Source organism: Microcebus murinus, chromosome X, assembly GCF_040939455.1.
Source record: "Microcebus murinus isolate Inina chromosome X, M.murinus_Inina_mat1.0, whole genome shotgun sequence".
In the NCBI taxonomy this organism is placed as follows: domain Eukaryota; kingdom Metazoa; phylum Chordata; class Mammalia; order Primates; family Cheirogaleidae; genus Microcebus; species Microcebus murinus.
In genome coordinates this window covers 26,237,501-26,256,265 of record NC_134136.1, presented here as the reverse complement: position 1 = coordinate 26,256,265, position 18,765 = coordinate 26,237,501, and the positions used below count along the sequence as shown (strand labels likewise).

At 34.4% G+C, this 18,765-nt stretch overlaps 2 protein-coding genes across 4 annotated transcripts in view; both read right to left on the bottom strand.

Moving 5' to 3' along the window:
* Positions 1 to 18,765, bottom strand: part of DIAPH2 (diaphanous related formin 2) — an 824,298-nt gene that overhangs the window by 643,080 nt on the left and 162,453 nt on the right. For all 3 annotated transcript variants that reach the window (XM_075999380.1, XM_075999381.1, XM_020285092.2), the window contains one exon: positions 2,692 to 2,831. In XM_075999380.1, coding sequence (XP_075855495.1) covers positions 2,692 to 2,831 — 140 coding nt within the window. The remainder of the gene's footprint in view (positions 1 to 2,691; positions 2,832 to 18,765) is intronic.
* On the bottom strand, positions 164 to 2,685 carry RPA4 (replication protein A4). Its single transcript, XM_012738563.3, has one exon. It carries the CDS (start codon positions 1,613 to 1,615, stop codon positions 839 to 841), a length of 777 nt encoding a protein of 258 aa, XP_012594017.1. The 5' UTR covers positions 1,616 to 2,685; the 3' UTR covers positions 164 to 838.

Below are 18,765 nucleotides of genomic sequence, written 5' to 3'. Positions count from 1 at the left end.
CTACTCGGGAGGCTGAGACAGAAGGATCGCTCGAGCCCAGGAGTTTGAGGTTGCTGTGAGCTAGGCTGACGCCACGGCACTCACTCTAGCCTGGGCAACAAAGCGAGACTCTGTCTCAAAAAAAAAAAAAAAAAAAAAAAAGAAAAAAAGAAAAAAAGAAAAAAAGAAAAGTACTCAAAGATGATGCTGCAAAAATGAAGTATTTATTTAAACACATTGTGATCTTAATTTTAAGAAAACATAAACCTTTGGTAATAAGAGCAAATCACACAAGAAGTGCTTGAATTGAGCATTTGAATTCATAAATCACTATCTTTAGCACATTCGAATTAATCAATTACTATATTTAGCAAGAGATAACAATATGACTATAATAAGCTAAGTCCAAACATGGAAAATAAGTCTAATGTTCAAACACATAAAATTTTTTTTTTGTTTTTGTCTCTTAGCTGGCTCCCTGACTGCAACTAGTTTCTCCTAATATGTAGATATTTCAGAAAAAGAAGCCCCTATACTTCTTTACAAAGAAGCTAAATAATAAATTTCAACTTTTTCTGTAGCTTTTCTCCCCCCCAAAATCATCCATCCTAGAGTGTTTCCATTATTTTGATGGTAAATTCTACAGAGTCCAGTCAATTTGTCCATCGCCATCTCCCTCTGAGCTTCAAATAGTTAGAACAACCAAACAGTTCAAAGCAGTTGGAAAAGCAGCGAGTTGCCAAAGGATGCCAGTTCAGATTTTTTGTTGAAAAGTCCTACTTCCTAAAAGTCAACAGTTCAAAATTGCTCACAGCTGGAGGCAAGGGCCTTCGGAAAATGAAAGGATGCTTTTGCTTCCTTAATCAGCGGATCTAAAGTGCTCCTGATCCACAGTGGAATAGATGTAGCCCTCAGTGGTCAAATAATCAATCGCTTCCTTGATGGCTTTGATGCTCAGGCCGCAGAGCTGGGTCTGGAGCTCTTGGATGCTCTTCCCTTCCCGTCGAGGACACTCGTGAATCAAACGCAGCACCTCCTTCCGGATGAGGCTCTCCTCAGACTCCCTGACGTCATCCCTCTGTGATGGGGCCAAAGGCACACTTTCCCCAGCGGTCTCCTCACGGCCTTTATCCAGCGTCATGTGTGCATTGACCGTTTCCAGAATATGTACGGTGAACTCATTCATGTCCTCCAGGACACGGATTTTCAATACCTCAAGACTCTTTGTTCCCGCGGAACACTTAAGGATGCCAAACACTTTAGCATATACTCCGACTGGTAGCGGAGTCGTCTGCTTGACTTTATCTCTACCAAGCCAATGCCGGGCCTCGATTGGCTTCGAGGTCATATCATCAATTTTATAAATAATACCATTTTGAGCCCTCTCTGCCTGCCTGATTATCCCCACGATGGAGACCTGGGAAACTACAATTCCCCTAATCTTGAATACATTGTCGACCAGCGTAGAGGTGAGCAGCTGGTTCACACAACAAGGTATAATATCCTGGATTCGGGCCCTGGGTCTAGAGGTCTTAGTAGCCGGAGCTACACCTCCCTCAGATGGCTGGTCACTGCCTCCACTAGCCCCACCCTGAGCAGACATGCTGCCATAGCTTCCAAACCCACTCTTACTCATCTTACAGATAGCTGAGGTAGAGAAGGAGGTGGCGTCTGGCTCTTGTCAGGGAGCTCCACAGACTGGCTTTGAGCTCGGCTGAGGGCTACCACAAAATGCCCGGTGCTTGACACCACAACCAGTTTCCCGCTACCAGTGTAGCCAATCAGCTACCAGACTGCAGCTGCCTCCAGCCAATCAGGGCCTGCCAGGTTCACGCCTGATCCCAGAAGTCTTTGGGGTGTGCCAGTGGTTACTACATTTTTTTAAAGCCCCACGTATAATTTTAAGCCTTTCCTGCCACATTTATAAAAATGTATTTTTACTAGTCCAACCTCCTTCATTTCTTTTTTCTTTTCTTTTCTTTTTTTTCTTTTTTTTGAGACACAGTGTCGCTCTGTTGTCCAGGCTAGAGTGTCGTGGCATCAGCCTAGCTCACAGGAACCTCAAACTCCTGGGCTCAAGCGATCCTTTTGCCTCAGCCTCCCAAGTAGCTGGGACTGCGGGCATGTGCCACCATCACAGATAATTTTTTCTATATATACGTTAGTTGGCCAATTAATTTCTTCCTGTCTTTAGTAGAGACAGGGTCTCGCTTCTGCTCAGGCTGGTCTCGAACTCCTGACCTTGAGCGATCCGCCCGCCTCCCAGAGTGCTAGGATTACAGGCGTGAGCCACCGCGCCCGGCCCATCCCCCCTCATTTCTGAATGAGGCAACTTCTCAAAATTGAGAGGAATAAAATCATGGAGCCAATATACTTAATTTGTTTCAGAAATAAATATGTAATAATTAACTGAGTATACAAATAGATTTCAAGGTAAATGTGGTTATTTAACTTTTGGCTCTATGTTTTATATGATCAAAGAGGTATTAAATAATAATGTTTATATTCTTAAAATTGAATATTATTAGAGATCCAATTAACTAAATGTATTTTTAAATGTTTACAACTTCACAGTCTGACATTGCTGCTTTATTAACTAACATCAGACTTCAGACAATCTTGAGATTAAGATAACATAATTGATTATATTTACAAACAATTATATATATTACAAATTGTATGAATCATACCAAAATGATAAGAGCCACCTACCTGACAGGATTGCTGGTTAAAGAAACTCTCAGGGATTCTAGGCAGTTAAGAAGTTTCTCATCTGAAATACCAGATCGTAATTCGTGAACATATTCTTGTGAAGACAGGGTGCATTCATGTTTGCTGTTTTTCAGCCCACCCTGTAAAATAAAAAAGATAGCATTTTAGACGAACAACATTTTTTTTAAAAGTTCAAAGTGAAATAATACATAGAATATATAAATATTTTACTATATAAAAATATGTGCAGAGTGCTAGGCACTTAAAAATTCTCTATCACAGAATTGACGTGGTAAAATTGTGTTGTGTATATCTCAACATTCCCCTCACCTTCATTTAGAAGAAAATTACACTGCTGGTGCTGATGACCTGAATAGAATATGAACTTGAATTGCACAAAGTGTCACTGACAGGGGTGCTTAAATTTACAATCCAGGCATTAGGATTAACATTAGCTGGTCTTCCTTAACTCAGAGGATGGGTATTTAAAAATCATCTTATTAATTTTCCTAGTTAAGATATTTATATTCAATTCCACCAAATATAGCAAAGTAAATTTAATATAATATAAAACATTAAACCTAACCCAAATCTACTGAACAACATCAGAGTATCTATCAGTCTATCTTTAAAAACAAGTGAAAATGGTTATTGAAATGTAAAACAACATAGTGTTATTCACCAATTCCCAACTATTCCTTCCTATTACTCCCATGTTATAGATTAATCTTAAAATGTCATTAAATACATTTATCTGATAGCCATTAGTTTTTAGTTTAATTTCCAATATACATGGATTATTTCTAGAACTCATTGTCTCATCACAGCTCCTTAGCTTCATTAACCTTGCAATAACTATATAAGTAGTTCAGGGAAAAGGCTGAGAGGAAAACACTGTCAACACATTCACTGTACTAAAAACTCATACTTTCACATTCTAGATATACCTAATCATAACTGTGCCTTTCCTATACTATAAATGTATCTCCTTGAATTAAGACTAGCTTGATTCATACCAAAATTAATGAAAGAAAAAAAAGGACTCTAGCTTGAGTCCTATCTTTCAAGTTCATACAAATTATACTCAGTTTCTGCTAAGTATCTAAGCATATGTATAAGGAAATGTGATATCATAAGGATATGATACAGGAAATATGATATTCATGAGGATATCATAAGGAAAGGAATTGTTTCACCATTGGATAGAAGTATTATCATTAGAGGATATAGAACTTTAAAAAAAAATGTGTTAATAATGAGAAATGGATTCCCTAGGGTTTCACACTATTTGGGTTTTTATTGAGAATACCCTCAATATATAAATTCTAAATCAGTCTTAATTTCTAAATTTAAAAAAATCCATTAAAAATTAAATGTTTAAAGTCTGATAAAGGCTTACAACATGTAGGGGAACTCTATTCCCTTAGCACTGTGGCAATATTACCATTACTATAGCACTTAAAATATTGTGGTAGAGATCATTATCTGCATCTGCCTCTCTTCTACATTGGGAACTCCACGTGTGCCAAGGGTTTAACACAGTGCCTGTATTTAGTGAGCCTCAAAAAAAGTGTGCTATTAGTGAATTTGTCCATAACAATTGCAGAATACAATTTCATACTTTTAACTCCCATATTTTGTGTAATGGCCACTGACTTTCTTTTTCTTGCTTTGTTACAAGATACAGTAAATTTTCAAGAATAGGCTGGATAAATCTCCACATAGATGGCACCGTAAGTAAAAACATCACAGTGAAATCCTGTTCACACTCCTATGACTTATGTGTGCATCTTCTATTCTACAAAGAATAACAATAATTACAGCATAATTTTGAAAAAATTTGTGCTAACCCAACTCACTTTCTACAGAATAATACAAAGTTCTACAGTAACAATGGCTCTATTTACTGATAACTACTAGTATAAGAAATTAAACTTTTATAAGTCTACAGTTACATACCACTTTCATATAATCCTCCAAGTTATTTTTTTAATTAATGTATAAAAAGGCACTATTGATCACCCCCTAGAGGTTTGTATATAAAGTTTATTCCTATTGAATGACTTCTGTATTTTGCTATTTTCTCTGCTAGGAAGACTCTAACCCCAATCTTTCCAATGCTAGCTACCATCACATAAGTCTCAGCCCAATAGTTTTCTCCCCTCCACATGCTAGTTATCATCACAATACCATTTTAAACATAATTTATACTATTAGCTCTACCAAAATTTATCTTTTTTAGCAATTTAGTTGTTTGCTATGTTTTCCCCACTAAAATATAAGCTCCATAAGGCAGGACCCTTGCCTGTCTTATTCACCACTGCATTCTCTGATCTTAGACAAAGCTTGACACCAAGGAAGCACTCAATACATACTCCTGAATGAACAGATAGGTGGGTGGGTAGGTGGAAAAGAATAAACAAATGAGTGAATGACTGATGAGGTTCAACATGCTGAAATGTCTAAGTTTAGTTTAGCTTTGCTTCAAACTGTTACAGTTCTGAGATTTTCAGTTACAACATATTCAGAGATGCTGAGTATAGAACAGGTAAACTGAGAAACTGTATGGCAGTGGAAGTGCATTACATTTATTGTATACTTTATTTCTATTATTATTACATTGTAACATATAATGCAATATAATTATACAACTCACCATAGGTTGAGGACTCCTGCTGTATGGCATGCTGAGGACAGCTCAGACTTTGCCACCTGGTTTGGATTATGGCCCCAGTCATTTACCTTCTAGTAATCTGGGCATGCTACTAACTAATCTCTATAAACCTGTTTGCTCACCCATGACATAGAGGTAATACATACCTACACCTCAGGTTTGTTATGAGGATTAAGACAGTGCATATAAAGTGCTTAAAACAGGCATTGCATATGTAGTATCTCATAGACACAGAGAAAGCTACTCAGAAAATGTTAGTTCCCTTCTTCTAACTGACTCTCAATAGGATTGGTCTAATTGGGACATATGGTCATGGCTGAGATACTCTTTATGGACAATGGGGTCAGCCCATCACCTTGTGGTTCACATCCACCCAAGTCTTAGGAACAAGTTTAAATTATGTAATTTAGGATACCCTGTGGTTATAAGAAAAGGAAGCAAACAATCTAATGGAGCATGACAGAAAATATATAACTTTATACAACAAAATGCCTTTTACCAGGCTTAGAAGAACTTTGAGGTTTTAACATAAGTTCATATTTGAAAATTATGAAAACATGATAGCATATTAAGGCTGGACTGGCCCTTGAAGATCACCTCTTCTAATATCCTCATTGCAAAAATAAAGAATCCAGGTCAGTGCTCAACTTCACATAATTAGCGAGGTTAAGAGACTAAAACAAATATTCTGGTCCTTGAGTCACTCCTTTCTCTACCATATGCTGCTTTTTCTCAATATTGAATAAAAAGTTAAAGCAACAGGTATTTAATTCTCAAATCTCTATTACAAAATGTCAAAGTGTCAAAGTATAGTCAGCATAATCAATATGGTGCAACATAATATTAAAGAAATCACCTAAAAACAAAACAATGCAAAAGATTAAACTAATTCTCACTATAGTTAATAGGGCTGTAATACAAGAATGGCTTATTATTAACATCCTGTTCTGACACTGAACAAAGGAAACAACTAGATAATGGATGGATAATAATGGAAATTTTAATTAGCTGCTCTGTATGAGATTAATGAAAATTACCACTGTGCCCATTTGATCTTTAAAAAATAATGCAGGCAAAGTTAGCAATTAGCGTACATCATGCTATTCCAAAGCTAGGTGAACAAAAAGCTTTCCTAATTTGAAGCCAGTCCTTAATTTGAAAATCATTAGGATGGAGATACTTGTCAGTGTGACTGTGCTTGTATTATTCTAAGGTACACAACGAGCCAAAAGGTACTTTAGGTCAGTTTAACAAACACACTTTCCCCTTACTCTAATATGAAATGTTAATATCGAAATCAGACAAGTAATATTCTAAAAAGAACATTTTCAGTTTGCAGTGGAGATAACCACTTCTGAGTTTAGATAGACTTAGTCTGAGCATGAGCTGTCATTTTTTAATGTAAAAACAGATCTACTTATAATTTGAGAAAAAGCTTCATAGTTCTAAGCTGTTAAGGTATCTTGCTGCAGACACTGAATAGAACTATTGATTGTACACAGGTCTTTTCAGCTACAGTGTGCACACAGATAGCAATTACTATCAGTGGTATCATGTTCAAATAGGAAGGACAATATTGTCATGAAAACAGTAATATTGTAGTGTTACTGACCATGGTTTATAAACTCTAATGTAGTAAAGTTTCTTTGGCTATTTTAATCAAGTGAATTTCTTATTTATCACTGTAGCTCTCTGAAAACACATTATAGATTAACAAATTTGTAATTATATCTACAGAGGGCCACAGTGTTGTTCTTTGAGAGGCTCCTATAACTTTAAAAGCATAAGAAATTGAAAGCCATTTTCCTCATCATCAGTTCCTTGAGCTCAAGTATGAAAAGGAAATACAAAATAAGTGCCCAATTCCAGTGAACCTACCTATTTATTGTAATAGGGATGTATTTGGTAGGCTGTTCAACTCTGAATATATTGCTGAACCCTTAGATGGCTTCTCTCCATTTATATAAGAAAAACATCTCTTAAAGGGAGAGTAGTAAAGTAATTCATTAAAAAATACAAAAAGTATCATAAATATTATTACATTTCAAATAATTTTATATGAAATTTTCATTGAATATTGTTTCAACTGCAAGGAAAAATGTAGGATAAAAGATACTCCATATTATCAACTGAGGTGTGTAAGAAGGAAACCTACGCAGAAATTACTATCATGAGATAACCTCATATAGTGTCATTTCCTATGACAGGAAGCACTGTTTTAATTAAGGCATTTTCAGAGGGCAAAAGTAATACACAAAATAAAAGAACATATCCCAAATCCTAGGGCAGGGAAAATAAGCTTTTGTACAGCAACGAAGAAGCATCATAACTCTTCAGATGATACATACCATTTCTCCCAAAAGGATTTGACTAACTAAACTTACTTAAATGTGATTAGTTAAATGTTTAATGAAAGAAATGTATAAGGTTTTCTATGATGAAATTTTTATTGTTTACATATTGACACTTCTGTATATTAATATCAATTAAGCATTTCACCCTCAAACTATAGAATCTAAGACCACCACAGAATGAATACTTAAATCATTCCTTATGCACATGTACTACAGGTTGAACATCTTGGGACTAGAAGTATTTTGGATTTTGAAATATTGGCAAAAGCATAGAAATATTTTGGGGATGGGACCCAAGTCTAAACACAAAATTTGTTTTATATATACCTTATATACATTAATAATTTTATGCACGAAACAAAGTTTTGACTACATTTTGGCTGTGACCCATCATGAGGTCAGCTGTGGAATTTTTCACTTGTGTCCTCATGTTGGATTTGGGAGCAAACTCAGATTTTGGATTTTTGGATTAGGGGTGTTCAATTTATATTGGAAATGTCAAGTACACAAAGAAACTCTACACGTATATTTAAATTCTGGGGCCTTATTGTTACTTCTTTTGGAAGGAAAATGCCTCATAATAATGTCAAATAATTATTCAGTTAAATATACAATATAATTTAAAATTAACTGAAACAAAAAGGTGATATTTTATAGTAGACTGTTTATCTCAAAATGCTAAACTTCATTTCTTTTTTTTTTTTTTGAGACAGAGTTTCGCTTTGTTGCCTAGGCTAGAGTGAGTGCCGTGGCGTCAGCCTAGCTCACAGCAACCTCAAACTCCTGGGCTCAAGCGATCCTTCTGTCTCAGCCTCCCAAGTAGCTGGGACTACAGGCATGTGCCACCATGCCCGGCTAATTTTTTCTATATATATTAGTTGGCCAATTAGTTTCTTTCTATTTATAGTAGAGACGGGGTCTCGCTCTTGCTCAGGCTGGTTTCGAACTCCCGACCTTGAGCAATCCACCCGCCTCGGCCTCCCAGAGAGCTAGGATTACAGGCGTGAGCCACCGCGCCCGGCCTAAACTTCATTTCTTATAAAACAGCAGCCTCATTTTGATCTAGACACTCTCAGATATCCATAATGAAAGGCTAACCCACCATTAATTGATTTGTTAGTAAAAGCAAATTAAAATATTTAATGATATTCAATATTAGTCAATCTGGATAATATGCAGTCAATCTGACATGTTTCTCTGTCAAATGAAACAATAAATATGCAGTCTATTCTATACCTAACATCTACCCATACTTGCCTTTTAAAATTAATGTTAAACAATTATGGTGAACAATGTGCCTATGGGTGAATAATACCAAGAAAATCTTTAAAACCTTAAAGTGTGTCTACTAGCATTTTTTATGAGCCCTTATCACCATCCACAGTACTCAAGGAAAACAGAATAAGCATTATGTTTATCCTTTATTTGACAGAGGCCCTTGAGATATATAGATATAATGTAATCCAGGGGTTCTTAACCTGGGATCTCAATTCGGGAAGGAGAAAAATAACATCTTTATTTTCAGTCACCTACAACTTAAATTTAGTACTTTTTTCATTTATGTAAGCAACAGGATAGAGTGGTATTAGCAACATCTGCAACTCAGTCACCAATAGAAGCCACAGATATTTTCCTATTGTGCCATACACACATTTGTGGAAAAATCTCAGCTATTATTTATGCTCATAACTTCTTCAAAATTACTTGAGTTGTACAATCTCCTACTTTATCTTGCTATTTAACAAATATTATAAAGAAGGACATTACTGTGACTAAATTTTTAATTAAACTATTTTGAGACATCGGAAATATGCATGCAATTGTAAGAAATATTGCAGAGAAATCTATTTCCCCCAATGGTAATATCTTGCAAATCTATATTACAGTATCACAACTGGGATGTTGACATTGACAAAACGCAGCTACCTTACTCAGAGTTCCCTAGTTTTACTTGTATTTATTTGTGTGTGCTGTGTATGTATGTAGTTCTATGCAGTTTGATCATATATAGATTCATGTATTCAACCACTACAATCAAGATATAGAACAGTTCCATCACTAAAAGGATCGCTCATGTTGGCCTTTCATAACCATATCCACCTCTCTCCCACAACCCTCCACCCCAGCCACCACTAATCTAGTCTCCATGTCTATAAATAGAAATAGTCTCCATTTCAAGAAAGTCATCTATATGAAATTGTACTGTATGTAATCCTTTGGCACGGGCTTTTACTATTCAGCATAATGCCCTGGAGAGTCATACAAGTTATTGCATATATCAACAGTTTGTTCCTGTTTATTGCCAAGTAGCATTCCACAGTATGAATGTGCTACAGTTTATTTAACCATTTACCTGTTGAAGGACATTTCATTTGTTTCCAGTTTTCTCTATTATGAAAAAAATTATGAACAGCCATGTGCAGGTTTTTTTGTGTGAAAGTTAAGTTTTTATGTCTCCGGAATGTGTTAAAAATTTAAAAATTTAAAATTTTTGAAATTTTAAATTTAAAAATTATGAAATTTTTAAAAACAATTTGATTAAGTATATTTTAATATAATTGGTTTCCTTGTTAATCCTATGTATCTTATATTTTACATTGAAAATCATGATTCTAGGAAGGTATCCATAGGCTCTCCAGACTGTCAAAGGGGCCCATGGCACAAAACAGGTTAAGAACCCGTATAGTAGCTTCTTTCCTCAATTTTGTAATCACAGTATATTTACTCCATCCACTGTACTAGGAAAGGAGAAAAGATACACTTATCATTTTAAATAAAGTTCATCTATGTATATAACGACTTAAAAAATGGGCAGGATATGATCAATGATAATGTCCAACAGGATAACCAATTTATTTGGCATAGCAAGTATCTTCACTACACTATTTAAAGACAGGAACAATAGTGAAAACTTTATCAACAGTTATTATGTTGGGGCAAAGACTATGAAGATATTTAAATATAATGTTTTCCTTCCCTGCTTTACCATTTTATAAATCCAATTCCAAGAATACCTTTAGATGTTGTAACAAAGCCAGTTTAATAATACTTTTGAAGATTATAAATGTTTCTTATGGCCTAGATATAAACCACATTTTAAGTAGGTAATGAAGCTATAAATTGTAAATGAAATAAAGAAAAATTCCTTCCACAAAACAAAAAAATTACCCCATTATTTTCAGACCCCTAGCCTTGCAAACATTTTAGTAAGCGCTATCAGACAAAATGAACACACTGAATTTTATCAGTTCCTTGCCTACCTGCTGATAGGAGGTAGTACATCAATTGTAAAATATCCAAAGGACAGGAAAACAAGGAAAAGTAAAAGAACTGTAACTAAGTGGCATGTAAATAAATGGATGTGTGCCCCCAGCACTGAATGAGATTGATAGATTTTGAGATCAATGATACCTTACATTTCTATAGCACAAACAGCTTTCACAACTTTTCCTGCATACTATTTCATCTGAGTCTAACAACAGGGGATGATATACTAAAACCATTTTTTTATAGTTGCGAAAATTCAGTCATTGAGAAGACCTGACTTCTCTGAGACTACATAACCAGCAAGTAATTGTCAGAAGCAAAGCTAGAAACCAAATTATAGAGTTCCTTTCTGAAGACAGTATAAAACCATCTTCAAAGGGGCATAATTTGCTCCAAATGGAGGATTATAACAAAAAAAGGAAAGTGGGCAAAAGTTTCTGAAATATTCCTTACCCTTAATAGATCTATGAATTTTTAGTCAAGTTATTACTTGCCTTCCTCGGGTTCCTTGTCTGCAAAATGGGAACAATATAGTATATACCCTCAGGCTGGTTGTAAGGATGAAATAAGAATCCAGGTAAAACAATGTCTGGTATATAATAAACACTCAATTAGTGTTTGGTATCATTATATATTATTTTATCATTAATTTAATGAGTACTTTCTTTAACAATTGCCTAGTGAAAGAAATATTTCGGTTGGGAAGCTATTAGTTTTCTGTTCACCTAAATTATTCCGGCAGACATGGCTGCTAACTTTCCAAGATGCTTTGGAAAGGATTTCTACCATAGATAAGAGAAGACTATTATCATCTTCAAACTGTATTCTGAGGATCCGTAGAGATCTTTGAAGTGTTTTGGGGGCTGCTTTAGGGGCTGAGGAGAGGATATGCAAAAAGGAAGGCTCCAGTCCCCAAGTCCTCTGTTCCCCCAATAATGAGTGCATTTACACATTTATCTGCTTTATATATTCATATTCCACATATAATTCCTTATGGATTAGCTGCTCTGATATTAAATAAAATAAAGTTTTAAACCCACTGAGCTACATGATCTCACAGGTCCTGCCCTTTTGAATCTATGATTTGGAGTATGCCATCATATGCATACTAAAGCAGAAGCTTTTCTTTTTTAAAGCATACAATTTTAATTGACCACCATATTCTCTGCATGCACATTGATTCTCTAGGTTTTCAATTTCTTCACAAAACAGCACTAACGGAGACACAAGGCATCTATTTCTCATTGTGCATGTGGTGTCCTTTTCATATTAGAATATTGCCACTCAACATTAATTGACTTCCCATGAGATTCCAGGCACTGGGGGATAAGTCAAGACATATCCTTGCTACTGCAGAGCTTATACTTTTTCAAGTGTGGTGAGGAACAATAAGCGAACCATTATCAAGCAAGGCAACAACTGCCCTGATATGATAAAAGTAGATAAGGGCTGGTATGGGAGTTTGAAGAATAGTGGACTTGACTCTCTTTAAAAGGGGAAAGAAGGAAAGTCAGGCAAGCTGTAAAATCTGTTCATCCATGGCAGTTAAGGCGACTTCAGTCAGAAGTTACAACAAACATGGAGTCATAAGAGAACATGCCATGTTGGGGGATTTGCTAATATATCAATAAACCTGGAACTCAGAGCTAATGTTTTTCAAACTAGGATCCTTGAATATAATCTCAATGGTTTTTGAGTTATATAAGGTAATTTAGAATTCTATAATTTTATTTCTTAAGATACTGTGATAAACCTTAACATAAACTGAATCATCTAGATAACGACCTTATAACCAAGTCCTGCCATTTATTCTCAGCATTCATATATGCAGCTAGGATCACATTGTTACTGGGAAGTAGAGCTTTAATTATCTCAGGCTAATAATATGGCCTTAGTAAAAAACATACATTTGTCTCAAAAGAAAGAGCAAATGGCATGGCAGCATGCTATACTAATCAAAATTTAACCACAGATCAAACAGAGAACACTGGTGGCACAATTAGGTTATCCTATGGCACTGTAGGCACAGAGAACTCAAAAATGCCTACATTGTAGCATATTTACATTGTGACTGAAAATTTAGATCCAGCAAATCATTTATCACTTAAAGCTAATTTAAATTTTATTGGTTTTATATTTTTATTTAACATGTATATTTGATTTTGTAAGTTGTATAAGACCTATTGGCATCATTTGCATCTTATTTTGTGTTGGCACATATTTAAACTGTATAATTAAAATATTTTAAGTCAACACAGGGGTCTTTGGGAAGTCTTTTCCTTTAAAAGGGGTCTCTATTTTCCTAAAATTTGAGAAACTGCCACAGGTGAGAGGAAGGCACTGGAAGCGTTTAGGCTGTGAAGTGACAAACATATCTGTATTTCAAATGATGGCTTGGGCAAGGAGGTGAGGAGAAGCAGCTGGGAGAGAGAATGGAAGCAGATTTGTTTAGAGTCTTTTAAAATAATTAGGGAAAAATCTGATGATGTGCGCTAACCAGTATCATTGCGGTTAGAAAGAAAAGACTGGATAAGAGAGTCATTTAAGACAGAGACTTATTTCACCTAGGGAAGGGAATGGGAATGCTGGGGTAGTTGAGAGAGAGGAACTAAGAGGCTTCCCCAGGGTTAGGCAGCCCTTCTGATGTGTTGATGTTATCTGCATTTTTACTGATCGGGAAACTGGGGCTTAGAAAACCTGGGCAAGGTCACATTACTAGTTAGTGGTAGAGCCTTAATTCCATCCCAGGTCTGTCAGACTCTAAGGTCTATGTGCTTAACCACTAAGCAACACTGTCTCCGTATTAATACTAACAAAGTTGTGTTCAAGATTCTCATCGAGATTATAGAATGTGAGAAGAAAAGGCCAAGTATGAAACCTTAGCAGTGCTTACATTTAGAAGCACGCAGCAAGTACAGACAGACAAGAATGAGTGAGAGGGCATTTTAATTTGTATGTATGTAAGTGAATATTCATTTTGACTTTTTATGAGCTGACCTCTAAAAATTATTGCAACATTAAAGTGACCATTTATTTACAGTAAAATCAGTTAGTCCATAAATATTCAGGTTAACTAAAGAAACTGACATCTTTGGAATCAAATAGTATTTTAGTGGGACAGTCTTCTGGTTAGTGTTTAAAAGAGGAATGATTTGTTTAGATGAGTATATGTAAATTCTAAGAATACATGAAAGCAGATGTTTTTTGGTTTAATTTCAATAAACTGATTTTACCTAACGAATTCAAACATTTATGTTTATTTTCTACAGCAGCGATGGATTTATAGGTGTTATTCAAGCTTTTTTGTAATAAATAAAATCTCTGCTGCATAAGAACCAATTTTAGTTCTCAAATAGTATACGAGGAATATCTCAAAATACTAGCCCAAAGCCCTACCCTAACTTTAAAGAACACCCTTATAAGAATATTGAGCTAGTACTTGAGCATATAGTCTTCATAGGGTTTTCATAAAAGTATAAACAATGTTCTGGCCCATAAGTGCTACATATCATGTTATAGTTAGAGGTAATGTCAATGGAAACAGCGATATAACATTACCCGATATGATGGCATTACTTTTATAGATTACCAACCATCTGTTTCTGCTGCTCGCATTCTTACCTCTAAAGATCTAAGTAGTGAATTTGAACATAAGAGAACACACATTCCTGTTTCCTCAAAATAATTGTTTTAGACATTATATTTCTTCATGGTCTATATTCTATAAATAATTATTTTAGCATGCCATTTACTTCTCACAAAAAATTAATATAATCCAACAATTCAACACACACACATGCATGCACCTCCAAAAGGCTTCAGTTTTCTTGTACTATCCAAAGTAGGATATAGATGTTAAATATTTTCAATGGTTAATATTATCAGTAATCTCTATAAACTTCCTCACAAAACGAATGAGACTTTCAACTTATCAAATATATTCAGTGAGGGTTTTATACAGCAAAGAATAAAAAGTACAACCCATGAATTTTTAGGCACATGTTTACTTGATATTAAACACAATTTATACTATCCAAATCTGACATCATTTAGAGGGCTCTGTTGCCAGTTCCACATTCCTTTAAACAAAACAAGACAAGATAAAATTTTTAAAAAGTCAGCCATCTGGAGCTCGGTAGGTTAATGCAGTATTCTGACATTTCCAACTAGTACAATTAAGGGCGAAACACTCTCAAAAGATACGACTGCTATTAATATATGACATGTGACTTTGGGAAAAATAAGGGATCTTGCAAAAATCAAAAACCTGAAGCTTCCTCAGGTTATTTCAAAAGTTGTGGCATGTTGCTGGAAATTATTAATATTGTTATGCAGATCCACCTAGTCAAGGAATATAACAAAAGTTTCTAGGTGGAAGAAGGCCTTACTCTAAGCATGGAGGGCAATGTAAACATGCATTAAAGGTCCTGCTTGACAGAGTTGTTCAAGTAATGTCAAAGATTGGTCTCCCCTCTAAAAGCATGTATAGTCACAAATTGTATTTACATACAAAACCAATAACACATTATAAATGATTGGCTCAATTCATTAGATGCAGTGGTTGGCAGGCAGTAACTGATTCGCAGTCATGGAAATTTGATTTTAATCCAGTGTCTGCTACTGAGGAATACTGTTTGACTGTACAAGAAAATTTTTTCTCTGTTTTATTATCTCTTACAGAATTACTTTGAGGATTTACGTATAAATAAATATAAAATATCCAGCACTATGCCTGATATATAATTAGGTATACAGTAGATATTTATTGCCTGCCCTATCATCATCAGGGAATGTACTATGTGCCAGTCATGATGCCATACACACACACACACACACACAAACACACACACACACACACACACACACACACACAAGGGATGGGGGGGCAAGTGTAAGAGAATGTGCACGTGCCATATTTCATTGGGTTTCCAAGTCCCATATGACTTATAAGATGTCTACTTTTATTCTATGCCTCTGCATAAATACCAGAAGTGAACAGATTATGTACCCCTGAGATTACTTATTGGTCCATCATTATTCTCATAATTTTTTACTTCATTCATGGGTCACTATAAGTTTTACTCATTCAGCAGATTTCCTCAAGGGCAGTGACTTTTTAAAAAATGATTTAAATGATTTTTTAGGAATATATCTGTTGTTCAATGTTTCATACACTTTGTATTTGTAGAATTTTAGAAACGCCTAGGGTTGGTGGAAGGGGTTTCTTCCCTCCAATATTAAGTTTCATTTACTGAAGCATAAAAATCTGCATGGTGGAAGTGTTTTTATAAGAAATGTCATATACATTAGTAAATTTATAGATGTGTAACTCACAATGAATTTGTGACAATTCAAACAATAAGCCAATATGGCAAAAAAAAATATTAAAACTATTTTGAAATATTTCTGGCATTCAAAGCATTCAAAGAAAGGAGTTTTTCTTGGAACATTAAAAATTGATACAGGCTCACTATTAAATTGGCTAAGTCCCTGAAAGCAAAAATAAAACAAAAACTAAAGGGCAAAAGTTCTACTCTTGCCCCAGAAAATAATATGGCTTTACACAAAGCACAAGCTCGTGGTGGTCAAAATAAAACCAATCTAAAATATTGATACAGAGTATAGCCTCTATACCAGAAATGTAAATTTTGAAGAGTGGTAAATGCTTTCAGTCCTTACAAAAGTGCATTGTGTATATAAAATACTATTATTTTACCTAAGATATTAATTATTTCAAAGAACCTCTTAGCTCCTACAGTATATTAGTTTTTCTTAAACCAGATAACCTTTAAGCCTGCATTTATTTTTTATCTCAACCAGCAGATTGATTCAGTAACATTTACTAAACACCTACTACCTGTTAGACACTGAGTATACAAACATGGGTAAGACATAGCCTCTGTCCTCAAGGAATTCAAAGTCGCATTGAAGAAAATGAAATAGTATTTTCTTCACCAGGAGAATTTTAATGAAGATTTCTAAATGAGGTTTAAGAATTATTTAAATTTGTCACCTAACTCTCGCACTAATCCCAAGGTTTCCACTGTTTTTAGAATAGTACTGTTTCTAGATTAGCAAAAGGAAGATTGACTTATAGATATAACTTTGTAAGATTCAGAAAAAAAATTCATTCAAGTAATGAGGGTATATTATTTTTCATTCCACTGTTTCATTGTCCGTTTCTTCAATTGAAATATCATAAATTAATAAAGCAAAATATTTATATTATTTTTTTGTCTCATCACATTAACCTATGGTGGGTTTTCTAAAGAATGTATTCTCCTTCCTGCATTTTAATGTAATATACAATAAATATGAAAGAATATATGTAAAGTGTATGTAAGCTATAAAGCAGAAACTAATCATTCATACGACAAATATCCGGTTTTGCCACATTTGGAGAAACCCTGGAGTCAACCCCTGCTTTGTATAAGAAACCAATAAAGGCTTTAGGTTCTTAATAAACTAAACTGGGGATAAAAAAGTTTGAATGTGTAATAACAAAACATTTTCTACTATTCAAATTTTAGATAGATTTTAGTATTTGACCCTAGCATTAGAACTTTTGGAAGAACATAAAATGTATTAGAAAAAAATATTTCATTAATTCCTTTAGCATCCCTGTAAGGTGAGACATATTATCCCCATTTTACAGATTGGGAAATTTCTTTAATCAAATTTGACTATGATACACAATGACAAATAGAGCTGGGAATAGAACCTAGAGCATGATTTCTAGTCTAGTGTCCTATCCATTAGTCTTTCTCTCTCATGCCTTTGGCACTTCTCATTGTCCTAAAATGCAGTCCAGGATTGCTTATTCTCCAAAGAACTGGCTCACTTGTCAAGGCCACAAAAATACATAACTTAGAAAAAAAATTAATGCTTTAGTTTGGGCATTTAACACAGTAGTGCAGTGTCACAGAGTAACAACCCAGCGCACACACAAAAAATATTTCAACTGTAAAAAATATATACTATGTACCCACCACCTGAGAATAAATTGTACAAGAGTCAAATATATCTAAAATAATATTGTTCAATGTACACAGTACATACAACTCTCCAGAAATTATGTACTTACTGATGCAGAATACAATTAAAGAAACTAAAAACCCCTATCCATGTAGTGAAATGGATATTCTTTTACATTGCTGGTAGTAATATGCAGATTTAACATAACCTTTCTGGAAAGCCATTTGGCAAAAAGAACCAAGAGCTTCAAAAAGTATGAATTTTTTTGACCTAATAATGTTACTTCTAGGAATCTTTCAGAGGAAATAATCTGAATTGTAGATAGAACTTTATGTTCTAAGATATTCATGCCATCATTTTTATAAGAGGGAAATTTGTAAATATTTTAAGAGTACAAATTTGGGAAAACGAAGAGATAAACTGTGATATCTATTTAAAATGGACTATTACACAGTCATTAAAATATTTTAATGATGTGGAAATATATCTTTGAGTCAATATTATTTGAAATGAGATTCAAAACTATGTATAGTACGATTTCAATTATGTAAAAATGTTTCTATCATCTAAATGGTAATCTATGGCAATGTTAATGATAATTATACCTGAGTAATAGGATTTTAGATGCATATTTTCCTCTTTAAAACTTGCTTTGTTTCCAGATTTTCTAAAGTAAGATTTTTTGTAATTTAAATACATTAAATATTATTTTAAAAAGAAATCTCTACCATGTTTTCATAAAATTTACTCATATATATAAATCTCTAATAAAGGAAAAAAGGGTGAGAATAAAGAGCTAAGGGA